Consider the following 14660-nt stretch of genomic DNA (forward strand, 5'->3'; position numbering starts at 1 on the left):
GTGTAATAACATTGGCAGTTGAGTTGTATGCAATTATACAGAAAGAAATTCCAATAATTGAAAAAGAAATATCTGGTTCTACAATAATATTGGACGACTTGAAAACCGAACGTATTCTAGTTAAAAAAATGTAGGATGTATGATCATAAAACTATAAATCATTCAAAAAAATGTTGTTTATCCTGAAAATTGGGCTCACATCCAAAGAAACTTTATCAGGTCACCATAAACAATACAAAGTTATAAAATAAACATTTAAATAAACCTTTAACCACAGAAATGATTCTTTATAGTGTATACGTATTTTGGCAGCAAAATTACCATCGTCGGCGCATTAAACAGACCGAGCTCAAACGGCTTTTTGCCAAATTACGTTTACGCTATAGAGAATTATTTTTGTGGTTAAGGGTTTATTTATATGTTTAATTATTTTATAATATATAACCACAATTGTTGCTTAAGTTTTTTCTAGAATACAAAATTATTATATAAAACTCAAAAAATGTAGGCAGTGTAGTAGTAGTATATAGTAGTATGTAGATTGTAGTGGTATATTTTATATTAGATCGTATAAGTAATGCGGGTTAATTTTGACAGTCTTTTAGATCTAAAATACCAATAAAATGGCGTGTACTCGTAGAAAAAAAATTATATAAATTAAACTATTACTACATTAAAACTATTTTTTAGGTTTGTATTATAGATTTTGTGTATCTATAGGTCGTGCAATTTTCAAAAACGATTCTAATACCTAAATTTCGAAAAAAATATTGATACAAGCCTATCAAAGTAGTAATTTTTTTTTTTTTTTATCAGATTATTTGTAAATTTTAAAAGACTTTATCTGTTAATCCTGTAAGTGAATTTGTAGTCAATTTTTAATTGCGAGAATCACTTTACAAATCGTTATTTAACAGTTTAGTATTTTACTTTACCACAGTGTTGACATATGTTTAGTATATCAGCTATTAACACAATTTTTATTTATACGGTAGATTATTATTAATTGTATTACTTTCACCATTAAAAAATGTTATAGAGTTGAACAATTATATATTGGATAAATTATGAATTTATGATTGGAAAACGTGCTACAATATTCAAATAGTGAGTACCTACTACCTACATAATAAAATAATATAGGTACATTGGTCAATTGGTGTAATGTTAAAAAGTCAATAACAAACATATTGGTTATGACAATACTAAATAAACAATTTAATATTTAGCGAAAAACGACGAGGAAATAAAAGGAATATTTAGATTTTTAGAAGACTTCACAATGAAATATATTTAAACGCGTTGTCTTAAAAAATATTTAGGATAACATATTATTGTAAATATACGGTATAAATAATGTAATATATATTTTTAAAACGCATGGAATATTAAAATTAAAAAAAATAAGACTATAAGTTAAATTTACTTTAGCCATTAAGTAGTATACATTGTAATTTATTTAAATGCCATAAGTATCCTTGTACATTGAGTTTTAGTGTAGTATAAAATCATAATATGCATAAACGGCACTTAAATAATAGCAATAGTCATAGTTCAAGTGGCCGAGTGAAATGTAAAATGTAATAAATAAATTATTAGGATATAATAATCGATATAGCTACATAATATTAACTTGAATAGACACATCTTAGTATATTTTGTAAAACAAGGGATACCTGCTTTGAACTATACACGTTGTGTACCTACATGTTTTATACTAGCAAGTTAAATTAATAACAGTACAAAAAAAAAAGGTATAATATTGTGTTACAAAACAATGAATTATTGGTCGACAACAGTCTTTAAAAGAGATTTACACTCCGAATCGCAATCACTCTGAAAAACAAATTATACATAAAGATAAATAACATCAACAATTGTATTATTTCTAGATAATATAGTGCCTACATAACATAGATACAGTCAACTCATCATTAATTTTATCCGTTTGAAACCTATGGCAAATAAGATATTCTTAAAAGTAATAACTAACGTCGGATCCACTTACTTGTGTTTGCAAAAATAACCAGTATATATATATATATAAAATAAATTCCCAATCTTAAATTTTCACTTAGTTTTTTTCTGATTTTATAACAAACAAAGTACCTATACGGCCAAATCTATTTTTTTTTTCATTTTTAAGCCTTCTATTATAGAACGCTGTGTTGTTTTAAATTGTTGCAATTTACCCGAATATATTATCGTGTAAAATACATTCAATGTCTTACAATGTGTTTACTGTTGCACCATCTTAAAAATAAATAGTGATTATGCCATACATAAACCAAGGTTGATAAATAAAAGACGTGACAAAAAATATGGCTCATTTCGTTTAGCAGTAATATAAAACCGGATTTCTGAGTCATCTATTAAAAAAAAAACATACATCCAAGTACTCACTCGACCTTGAGTAGGTCATGGTTAATAAAATAAATATACATTAAAGGTACAGGAAGATTTACAGTCTGTGAGAAAAATTATAATATGCAATAGAATTCACAATTAAGAAATCATCCTATGAAATAAGTTAATATTTAATTTAAAAAAATATTCAAATTTTAATAGAATGCATTCATAAATATTGCTACTAACAGTATAGTATAGTAATGTTAATAAGAACTAAGTATGTGCATATCAGCATGCAATTAATTGCAAACATTATAGTTTCAAGATTTTAGCTATTATCAATGCAGTGCTGCTTTGTGAAGCAAATGTGGTGATGGCTTATATGCTATATAAGTAGCAGTGCAGATTAAAGTGAAACAACAATATATATATATATATTAATCATATTAAACATAAAAAAAGCAGTTTTTTTGCTTGAGGAGATCTTTAAGGTGTAAGACAACTAATTAATTGAACATCTCGGTATTCACGGGTCAACAATTAATATAATATAATATATGGTACCTACTTAGGTAAAAAAGTAAAAGTAGGTATAGACTTGAAAATTAAACACGTGTTTTTAGTTTGGTTTAAAATATTTTATTAATTAACCACAAACGAAAAAAAAAAAAAAAATGTTGGCAAAAATATTTAAACTTAACATTTGTGAAAAATGTAAAAAAATTAACAAAACATAATATAATTTTATAATAATATATCTTGATCAAAATATAAACTAGTAAACTTTGATGTAGCCGTATCAATGTGTAATATTAATTAAACGTGTAGATGTAAAATATTACATATTAAAAACAACCAAACAACTAATAGTGCAGTTTATAATATAATTATAAACAAAATATTATGTAAATTAAAAAATGAACGATTTATTGTGTCACGAGTGTGATGAGTACTTTTTTGAAGTCCGAACTACATTCGCTCTGGGAACAAAAAAATAATAATAATAATTACACCCAATTTGAATTTGTTTGACCCCAAGGTTAGTTATGAGAATTAGTTGGCAATAAGAAATAAGTACAATTCTCATTGTTAACCACTAGATGTAGTCTTGCGTTGGTATTTATTGAAATATTAAGGATAGGTTAAACTTATAGAAGTTACTTATCATCAATTTATACAATCATCTTTGCTACATTTTAATATAACATACATAAATAAAACGTGTCTATGAAAAATTAGTTTTAAAAACTAAAATAACTAATTTTTATATTAAATAAAATAGTAAAATAATTATTTAGGCGCTTATTTAATGTATTTAATTTTATTATAATACCTACCAGAATGCAAATTTTATTTAGCATATTTAAGATTTAAAAAGGAACGAGCTGATATTTGTATAATATATAATGGAGGTCTTGTTTTCATTATATACTATGTAGCATAATATTATAGTTATGTAATATAATATTAAAACGAGGTATTATAATTGAAATATTATTTTTATTTGATCACAAAATAGCAGATTGAATTTTAAGTTTGTTCTGTATTACATCAATATAGTCTTGATCTTAGACCTTAGTTTTGTAAGTACAAAATAATCATGCATTCAAATTTAAATGAAATGTATGTTCACTCACCGATATATTAATATAAACTATTGCGAGTTTACAATATTTAATAACTTAAAAATAAAATGAATATATGATAAAATAAAATAAAAGGTTATTTACATGAAGTGGCAAATATGGCGGTACAGGTAAAATAAGAACAACCAACCTCGCATGCATATTGCAAAGCATTATTGGCCTACAAGTGCTAATATCAGGCGCTTGTAATCCCCAGAGGTATCTCCCTAAAACAAAATTACATTTAAGGAATGGCTTTATTGAATTTACCCGTAAGGTTATTTTATTATATAAGGTATCTGAACACTGGAGTTTGTCGATGGTGGTAAATCGATAGTCGTCAATTTGGTAAATGTCGTCTAACAATATGAAAATAATAATAGAATTTTTTAAACTGTAATTTAAAAAACGTTGATTCTTTCATTTTTTACCAAAGGTGTTTTTGCTCCAAGACAAGGTTAGGTCGCAATAAGTAAAATATAATTACGAAGTAAGCAGAAAGGCGAGCTGCAGTGTGACCACAACGACAAAAGCAATCATGTGGTACTAAACATAGGTATGACTTATCAGTTATAAATATTATCACATTATCATGTAAAATTCGAATTTATCTATTTAACGTGTACAGCTGTTGATAAGGATTATACTGTATTGTGTTTAACAACTTTTAAAAGAAAGTGTTTATATTTATTTAAAGTGGTCACAATGTCGATCGACTTTTTGATTACTATTATGATGTTACAGCTCTGTTTATTTTTACTCTAAGACCTTCGAATAAAACTCATTCTGCGCAGTCAGGGTTTTACGCTAGACAATGGTGGGTGTAACGTCCTCAGGCACGTTTAAAACTATTGTATACTTGATGAGGTTATGTGACTTGACTTTTGACGACATTCACCAGATTGTTCGAGACAGCGAAATAAATAAAATAACGTACATTGTTAACGATTACTTATCATTTACCAAGCACCAAATACATCATTATGTACCTATCAACTTACAGCAATTCTGTCGGCCAACGGGGTGCCATAAATTTTCTCGTAGGCCTGTTTGATATCTCCCAAATCAATTTCGGATCTTCCCACGATGATTCTAATCAGCTGACCATCGTTGGTTCCCATACCGGCCATGGAACTTTCCAAGCGTTCCGCATAGTAGTCGCTCTTTTTCTTGGCGCTTTTCACTATTTTTTTTTTTTAAATTCGGTTTCCCGCAAGTTAGTATTGACACAATAATATGTGGAAACTCGTGTGTTTTTAAAAAACATGGATATGTTTTACCAGGCTCTGCGATAACTGATGGGTTCTGTCAATTTATGACAATTTGGGTACACCAGGGTACTGACCAAAAACATATCCATGATTCAATGTGTTTTTTGCGTGGATATTGCTTTGGGTTTTCTTACCGATTGTCAAGAAACCGTGTTCCAAAGCGCCGGACGTCTCGCCTTTGATGGTTTCCACAATGTCCTTGCCGGTCAAATTCTCGTATTCTTCGAAGATGGCCCTTAGCTGAGGATAGGACCGGCTAACCAAAATGGCGTTGAAAGCAGATTCGTCGGTGCCCCATTGAGATTCGCCTAAGTGTCAACATACCGAGTGAGGTAAACAGTAAACATTTATCATGTTTTTTATTTAAAAATATACCTGCTGCGATCAAAGACTCGGCGTCGGCGACGGCGGCGCTACGATCGACTTCAACGTCTTCCTCGCGGTTTGCCTAAATCCAATAGAATGAAATATTATGTGAATATAATATACACTTAGAGTGTCTACAAATAACTTAATATTGGTATTATGTTTAAACGCTAACAAAATACCGATATCGTAGGACGCAGATACATTTTATATAGTATCTACCAAGTCAATGTGCGCGTTTTGAAATAAAATTGGTACTTCATCCAGTTGTGATTGGACATAATATATCACCATAAAAAAATGATAATAATGTTTCATAATAAGTATCTGATATCTTATAGAGTATTCGTTTTCATCGAACGAACGAGGTAATTATGTAATATCACATAGATCACATACACAATGCAATTTGTTTACTCACGGAAAATAAAAATCGTAGGATTTTAATGTGGTCATGCAAATTTCACAACTAACAACTTATAAATTAGTATAGAACCTAAGTGCAAGTATAATATTGTAATAGTTACTACAAACACACTGTAGGGGGAAATGGAAATAACACGGATTATATTATACGATGCACTATTGTGTATAAGGCGCTCAAGAATAATATTATTGCGTTACATCTATCACATTATAGTTTATTATTATAAAAAGAAAGTAATATGTTTTAATTTATTTCTAAACGCTTTCAGGCCAAGAGAGTGCGGAGATCGACGGGGCGACCGCACCAGGATTTTTAATTGATCTTCTTGTAGATCATGACACAATTTTTATAGATAATTCGGGTGTAAAATGCCTTGATATTGCTTAACGAAATCGTCAAGGGTAGAATTAAGAGAAATATTATGAAGTAAGCGAAAAGGCGAGCTGCAGTGTGACCAGAATAACCAAATTACATTTCTCTTAATGGCACATTGTTACACTACTGCAACCATTTAATACACGTTTTATCAGTTATCATACTATCACATTATCATCATCGTTGGAGAACATAAAGGGGGAGGGACCTTAAAACCTAAAGTTAGCACTACAAATCTCTCACTAAAAAATAAATGTAGGTATTTTGAAAAGCACTAATTTTAAATTTGTTAGTATCCCAATCTTCCACTCCCCCCGCCGGATCTCTGATTATGATTATCAATGTCGTATGAAATTTTAATTCATCCATTGATCCATATAAAATTGATAAGGATGATATGGAAATATTTATTTTTGTTTAAAGTTGTCATACTGTCGCTCGCCTTCTTGATTACTTCGTTGCTGATCACGAGACATTATACATTATAATTTTTATGTATATTATTATTATGTTATAGCTCTAAATATATATATATGTTTACTCTATGGTGTTGAAACACTTACGCAACACAAAGACACCAGCAATCTCTGGAAAGATCCCGAAGTGTCGCCCTTTAAGTCGTCCTCCAACGGTCTACCGTACACTGTAATCAACATAATATGGCAATTCGTAGTCAGAATAATATAGTCATAATTATCAAAAAACATTGTCTGATAATTAAACTTAATATTTACATTTTTCGTACACGGCCGATATGGTTCTCACACCGTAATTGCTGAGCGTGCCCAGGATTTCCGCAATAGCTTCTTCGTCAGTGCCCAAACCCGTAATGGAGTCGTGAAGTTCTTTGGCGTAGAATTCCGGAAGTGGAGTCATCAGAGCCACAATGGCGTTTTCGAAATTCCCACCGAGTTCGCTCTTCAAATTGTCAATCAAGTCCTGGCGGCAATCGAAATCCAACAATAATAATGTTTTAAGAAGAAGCATATTTTTCGCCTTGACCTATTTCTCGCAGTCATAATATAGTAATAATATTGAAGAGATTGCCATACAAAATATATATTATTCGGTTCCAAACCCTCGCGATGATGTCACCGCCTCATTTTTTAATTGAGAATTTAACACTGACATTGTTGTTTATTTTATCTTTATGAGTTTTTCTTGGTCAGTTAAATCACCTTTTTTTTGATTGTCATATTCGCAGATTTATGTGTAGTGTGTACTATTCGGTATTGTTTGTTATTAAATATAATTAATATTCCAATCAGAAACCCATCGAGATCAGAGTGATATGTTTATGCGAGCACGTAAAAGTAATTTGTCATCATAAATACTCATAATGGTAAAATATCAACACTACTTTTACAGTAAATTAATATAGCAACAGGTTAAAAAACCACTTTATCAATTTAGTGTAGCTTTCGCACGTGTCTCCCTTTTAATAAACTCTAAGCATTGTGCTGTAATAGCATTTTTTATTAGCACAGCTTATTTTGTAGTGTTGCACACTTAAAATATAATGTAATAAATAATAATGATTATAATGTACCTATTCCTTTGAATAATTTATAGAAGACATATTTAAATGATTATTATAATAATACTTACAAATAAATAAACATAAAAAAAACGATAACGGTACATAAAGTGTGTACACTGTACAGGCATATCTAGTAACTATTGACATAATCCCCTTATAATCGATAACTATGCCGTTTGCATAGAGATTGCTTTAGTCAAAAGTACAATATGGGTTTATTAAATCTGACATAGTAGCAAGCCAACTGTTTCTATATTGACTGCAAGCGGTGTTCGATGGCAGACATCAATTCGCTTTTTTTCAACTAGAAGTGTGCAATATAATAATATTATTATAGAAAATATTAAATGACTAAATGTCATAAAAATGTACTAAAATTAACCTCATTCGGCAATTAAATAATTAACAATAAACTCTAACCTACCCGACGAACACATTATACTCTTAGAAATAAACGAGTTCAACTATAACAATGTTTAGTCAAGACAATTTGTTTTAATTTAAAACAATACCTAAATACTATGTTCTATTCAATTCTATAATATTGTATTGAAATAAAATCGAATCGCATTGCCCTATCGCTCTTGTCTTGATTTTGATACTAATAAAAATTATATTACAATATTAGACAGGATTTAAATCTCAATGTTTTTTTTAGTATTTTTCAGGGCCCTTCAATCAACTTTTAAAACTTAAATGGTAACGTAGATATTTTATAAATTGTTTTAATTAATAATAATTTGCTAAACATTCCCCCCACTTGTCGATAGCCAAGTATTGGAATATTACTTTTAATTTTTAAAGTTTATAATTTAGAACGGGAGGGAAAGGTGGAGTGTGGAGTTCTTTTTATCTGCGCACTTCACCTCCCGTCCTAAATTTTAAACTTCAATATCTTCAATAAGTAATAATTATCCAAATCCGACAATTTTCAGAGTATTATTCAATTTTTTTGTTTTAAATGTTGATAAATGTTGCTTTAAAAAAATTGTATGTATATTTACATATATATTTTTTTTTATATCTTTACACCGTTTTCAACTTGATCCGTATCGTACCTTTCCGTAGAGGGTCTTGAACGCGTCCTTGATTTCCTGTCTTTGGGTGTTAGATCTTCGGGCCAGGATATCGATGATGGTTTGTTCGTCGGTTCCAAATCCTTTCATTGCTTTCCTCAGGTTTTCGGCGTCGACGTTAGCGTTGAAATCGGATGCCGGTCGTACGGTGGGCGTGCACTGTGGGGCATAATATATATAAGTATATAGGTATATTAAATGTTTTTTTTTTTTAGATAGGTTCAAACAAAATGTCCGTTTCTCACCCTGGTAGAGTAGTACGTCATGTCTGTTTGATGTTTAGAGGTTTACTTGGTCTGAAAAATAAAAATAAAAGCAATATAAAGCCAACGTGAACTTATCGTAACGACCGGCCGGCACAGACTGGATGAATGTATTAGAGCGGCCGCTTATACCGTTTGCTTTCACCGGTGTGAGTGTGTGTAAAAAACTGAATGTGAGTCATGGCAAAAAAAAAAACACCAACCAACCAACCAACGTGATGTTATTTCACTATTATATGTACACTTTAATAATAATTGGCCCTGTCCTGCGCTGGCATACACGCGTGACACATAAAAAACATGTACAATATAATAGTATGGGTACATATTTTTGCTATCGTCTCAGGAAACCGACGGAATATGTCCCTAAGTTTGATTTCAATTGATCACAGCCGATACATTGTATAATATGATGATGGCTTTTTTAAATTCAAACCGTGCACGGCACATCCATCAGTTAAACGATGAATATATAATAACATAATATGGTCGAGGTCGTTTTGATGTACGGTTTCACACTAGACTTTCAATCATGCTTGTCATATAACAGCTTATAATTGAATGAAAAAATCACCAACGACATACTATAAACAATAGCCGTTTATGAGTTCTGAATATTACATTTTTTTTTTTTTTTTGATAAAATAGTGCTTACTATCCAGCCGTTTATTTTTAACTTAATCCACAATATCCTCGATAATGTTTATAAAATAGCACTTGCGGATTGTACAGCAAATTTCATAAGGATTTTTATTGAAAAAAAAAATAATACATGCATTTTTATCTTTGGTCGATGGGTCCAGGGGATATTGTTGAACCAAAGGGCTGCCGTCTTAAGTGTACATGTCATGAGAGTTATTAGAAAATATAAATTAGAATTTTTGTAGTCAGTTGTACATGTACCAGCAATAATCCGGAACTGTTACCTATTAATCTAACATTATTTCATTTACCACAAAATAATGACGAATCGGTCTGCGAAGAAAAAATAATAAGTGACCTTAGATGAATTTAGACTTCTTCATCAATATAAAATATTACATTGAGAATAGCGTTAAGTATTCGCTGTTGTTATTATTGTATCTTTAGCGTTTTGAAGGTTACAACTTACATGCTATACTGAATCATACATGTAACACGTTTATGACTTGAGATTTTTCTTTATTTTACCTGAACACAGAATTATATTGGCGCCCTTGAAAGACGCCAGTCGGTATTAGTAAGTGAAGTCAATTTTTGTGTTTTAACGCATTTCAACGTCTTTATTAAAACTTTTATAACGGTTTGCTCATAATATATTTTATTGAAAATATATTTTGAAGTTGGTAAACCATTTTTTTTTATTTAAAAAGTCAATTTTGACTCACACATATAAGCTACATAGGTAAATAATAAGCCACGTAGTGTAACCAACTAGTTACATCACTTTGGAGAAACATAAATTATATGTTGATAACAAAAATCAAACTTCTAGTCAATAGTACCACAAAACCAACTTTATTTTAAAGCCTATTGTAAAATTTCATTATTGAGGGTTAAATCAATTGGCCCGTAAACCGCCATTTTATTATGTAATTGATAATAATTGTTTGATTTAAACGCTTTTCAATTGAAATCAATAGCTATTTAATTGTTAAAAAATCCCCGCTGAACCGTATATTTTTAGTCTCTCTTTGTGAAAGCAAAAAATGATTTATTCATTTTTAAACGGCTACAATTTTTCAGATAAATTAAAACACTTGACTAGTCTAAAAAATGAATGCATCCTAAAGTTTGCCTATTGAGTTAGCCAGACTTTACTTGCACCCATCGCATTAAAGGCGCGCCTACATGAATTAACGAAGAATTAATTAATTCTTTCATTTTTTGAAAACTAACAATTTTTTTAAAAATAAATATTACAATAACTGAAGAGGGTGAGCAAAGTTCTTCACGATATATGTTTGACCACTTCGTGTGGACTATATTTTTGATATTTTTGCGTGTCCGGTGTCCTTTGTAGCTATATTATTATAATAACTGTATACAACATATTGATTAGTACAATTTTGTTTTTAATCAATACACAAAATGTCACCGGCCAAACCCACTAACCCAATTATATTTATCAGAAAAAAAAAACGCTTAAATACCAAATAACAAAATTATCTACAACGTTCACTACCTATAATACACTTAAATTAATAATTCTGACCGATACCGTTGAACGGTTTGTCATTATAGTATTATTTTTCATGCGTTATATTTTGACGTATATACAATCTGATAATACACTTATTATAATTATATAAATAGTTTGTAGGACTATTTAAAAAAATGTGTACTTATTAAAAAGTGTATAGGGCGTTGGTGCAGCAATGAAACGCACGTCAGTAAAGCACATATTTCAAGGTCATTTGTAAATTGTACTAGCCGTTTGGGTTATATGTGCTTATTATTTAAACTCCGTTAAACGTTCATTTAAATAACAAAACAATAACTAACCGTAGTTAAGTAATAATAGACAAGTCCAAACACTATTAAACTTATTGAAAAACACACAAACAATTATTCTAATAAAGTATGCCGTAAATAATATATATATATATATATTTTATAATGTTGTAGGTATTTATTATTTTGTTTTTTAAAAATGTGAAAATATCATATCGAGTCACGACCGAATAGTTATCTTAAGTTTAGTATTTCTTTGGTGCGTGTGAACTGCACATTTGAATGAAATTAGCATAATAATCTAACCTTTTCGAAAATCCTACAGGTGTCTACAATTGGGAAAACAAGGATATACCGAATGTACTTACTGTAAATCTGTTGGAATTTTTCTGGTAAATTAATCCGACGCAAGTACTGCACTATATTATATTTATATTACTAAAACGACGATGAAGATGATGATGATATGATGCGGTGGCAACGGTGTCGGACAGACTACCGGCAGCAGCTGGTCTCTGTGTCGCCGGCCCTATCGATTCTTATTTTAGGACGTTCCATATACACGTATAGTAGGTTATTATACACAGACCATAGGCAGGGCGATGTACAGTGGTGGAATACTACTATATCATATATCTGGCCTTGACTCTTTGATAGCCCAAAATTGCGGATACTGCACAAAAATAATTACCAATATGCCAATATTAATTAATATAAACCGATATGCCCAGTTATAATCGAACACTACATTTTTATTTAAATTAATCGCCACCAAATTATGGTAATCAATTGTAATCAATTTGAGACGCTTATTGAAAAACAGGAGCCATAAAAAATTATATTTCTATGTATATTTTCGACTTTATAATTTGCCATTTAATTGGTTGATTTAATGTATAAAATATTTAATTATTTTAATTTTAATTTACTCTGAGGAATTTTTCAAAAGTTGTAAAATTGGACGTTTGTTATAGTCAAAACATTTTTCAAATTAAAAGTTTATATTTAATTAATAAAATAAAAAAACCCTTGTTCTGTGTATGAAATGTAACATTTTTATTCAATATCATATTAACATGCTTAAAAAATTAAAGTGTCATATAGAAAACAATATTAACTTTGAGAATATTACAACACTTAAAAGTATTTATCACAATATTTTACTTTGTAAGACTTTTTCAATCACAGTTGTACTTTGGCTTATAAAATAACACTTGCTAAGGCCTTTTTCTAGTAAAATAAAATTATGTTTTCTTATTACAGTATTTTCCAGTGTTAATACTGACCCAAAATTCTATCAGAATATCAAATAGAAAAAAAGGAAAAACAATAACAAAAATCGAAAGTGCACTTAATTACACCTATCTCGCGATGAATCATCCGCCAACTTTAAAACTTGTTGGTAAAAGTACAAACTATTTTTCATGTGGGTACATTTTCTACAATTTAAAAAGCCAAGACAGGGTTTGTGTTTTACCTGTGGCGTTATTTTTAACAGAACTGGGTATACGCTATAACTGACCTATTTTAATATGGTTTTTGGTTCTAGAGCCTAGTTTAATACGGCCAAACTATACCTTTTTTTTAGCAACTTATTTATTTAAGTGTTCCGTCAAAATGAATAACATATTATGAGTAATGTTAAGTTGTTCACACTAGTGGTGTAAAACATACCTACAATTCAATCAGTATTATAAAGGACTAGGAATGATTATTAAAGACTAGTCAATGGCCGAATTACCACAACTTTTTATGATTATCAATTTTACAAATTTTGAATACAGCGTGCAATAATGTTGTAAAAATAATCTTAACAGTTCTAAATATCTATGTACACAGTCTTGAACCCAGAAAATACTATTCCCCTTTTTAACCATTACATTTTTTTTAGCACAGTTTAAGAACCTAATGTATGAAAACTAAAGTGGAGATAGATCTAGTGCAATAGCAACAATGTTATTTCACCGCCGTGTTTGAAGTTTATTAATTAAATTAATTTTCATATTAAACATTTTTTAGACACCTGATGACTTAACTTTATTACGGTCATAGTAAGATTTCCCTTATTATTTTGGATTTTCCATAATAAGCGTAATATACGCATTGTAATATTTATGTTCCGATATTTGATTACTATTAATGAAATAAAAAAAAATTATATTTTTATACATAAGTTACCTGGTTCATATGCGCCTGATATTTTGACAGAGGCCACTATGTCTTCGGCATATTTCTTTTCCGTCATATCAAATCTACCATCGTTAAAATCCGTATCTTCAAAATCCAAGTTTCCAGTTTCCGTTAGTCTTATAAAAGGTCTGTTTTGTCAGTAAAATATAAATTACTTAAACATTAATACTTTTGCATTGATTTTTATTATGGATATTTCCCCACAAAAAAAAAATCGTTAGATAATAATATTACTAAAACGTGAAATACTTTAAAATTTTTGTAAGATTACTATAATATACCTCGCTATAAATAGTTGTAATGCTTTATATAGTAGCATAAATTAATACTGTTAAATTGTTATTATTGCAATTATTTTTAGCCAACAATAAAACAACATATTTTTTAACAACAAAAAAAAAAATACATAATCAATTCAAATAAAATAAATATACTTCTTATTAAATAAAAATAATAGATAACAAAATATGTAATTTTATAACGTTTAAAATGTTTTTCATCAAAATTAATTGTTTAGACTTTTATTTTTTCTAAGCGTTCTTATGGAGATCCCAATTTGAATTATACACATTTTATGTAAAATTTCCTCAGCTTTCTTAAAAAAAAAATAACAGTGAAATTCTCAAATTTTGGGCAACACGAAAAAAAACAATTATTATTATAAACTCAATTTTAATAACTCTGTTAATTGCAACAAAAAAAAATCATTATTCCTTTTCAGAAAGCTGATATTGTTTCACATAGA

At 29.3% G+C, this 14660-nt stretch overlaps 1 protein-coding gene across 4 annotated transcripts; it reads right to left on the reverse strand.

Annotated features, from left to right (window-relative positions):
• Window positions 1-1449: 1449 nt before the first annotated feature.
• LOC126841311 (annexin B9-like) lies at window positions 1450-12239 on the reverse strand. Of its 4 annotated transcripts, none has more exons than XR_007686163.1 (10): window positions 12094-12239; window positions 9275-9325; window positions 9012-9188; window positions 7148-7352; window positions 6977-7056; window positions 5621-5693; window positions 5380-5553; window positions 4976-5157; window positions 4080-4201; window positions 3018-3329 (listed from the first exon to the last, which is right to left on the reverse strand). XR_007686163.1 is itself a non-coding variant. In XM_050577707.1 (10 exons), exons 2-9 carry the CDS (start codon window positions 9293-9295, stop codon window positions 4148-4150), a joined length of 966 nt encoding a protein of 321 aa, XP_050433664.1. In that variant the 5' UTR covers window positions 9296-9325; window positions 12094-12239; the 3' UTR covers window positions 3019-3329; window positions 4126-4147. The 4 variants fall into 4 exon arrangements, 3 of the variants coding, with proteins under 3 accessions (XP_050433665.1, XP_050433664.1, XP_050433663.1); XM_050577707.1 differs by having other exon boundaries at window positions 3019-3329; window positions 4126-4201; XM_050577708.1 differs by lacking the exons at window positions 3018-3329; window positions 4080-4201 and adding an exon at window positions 1450-1836.
• Between the last annotated feature and the right edge of the window lie 2421 nt (window positions 12240-14660).

The sequence above is a fragment of the Adelges cooleyi genome, unplaced genomic scaffold (assembly GCF_023614345.1).
Source record: "Adelges cooleyi isolate 19-005CV unplaced genomic scaffold, UGA_ACOO_1.1 ACOO_flye_CR_arks_rails_tigmint_CR_PRNA_381, whole genome shotgun sequence".
NCBI classification, from domain to species: Eukaryota; Metazoa; Arthropoda; class Insecta; order Hemiptera; family Adelgidae; genus Adelges; species Adelges cooleyi.

Bases quoted from the DNA above. Each gene is read 5' to 3' on its own strand.
- LOC126841311 (XM_050577708.1), bottom strand. From the start codon at position 9,295: ATGACGTACTACTCTACCAGG. The intron at 7,353-9,011 runs GTACGATACGGA...GATTGCCGCCAG, and splicing joins TCAAGACCCTCTACGGAAAG to GACTTGATTGACAATTTGAA. The intron at 5,694-6,976 runs GTAAGTGTTTCA...TATTGGATTTAG, and splicing joins TGCTGGTGTCTTTGTGTTGC to GCAAACCGCGAGGAAGACGT.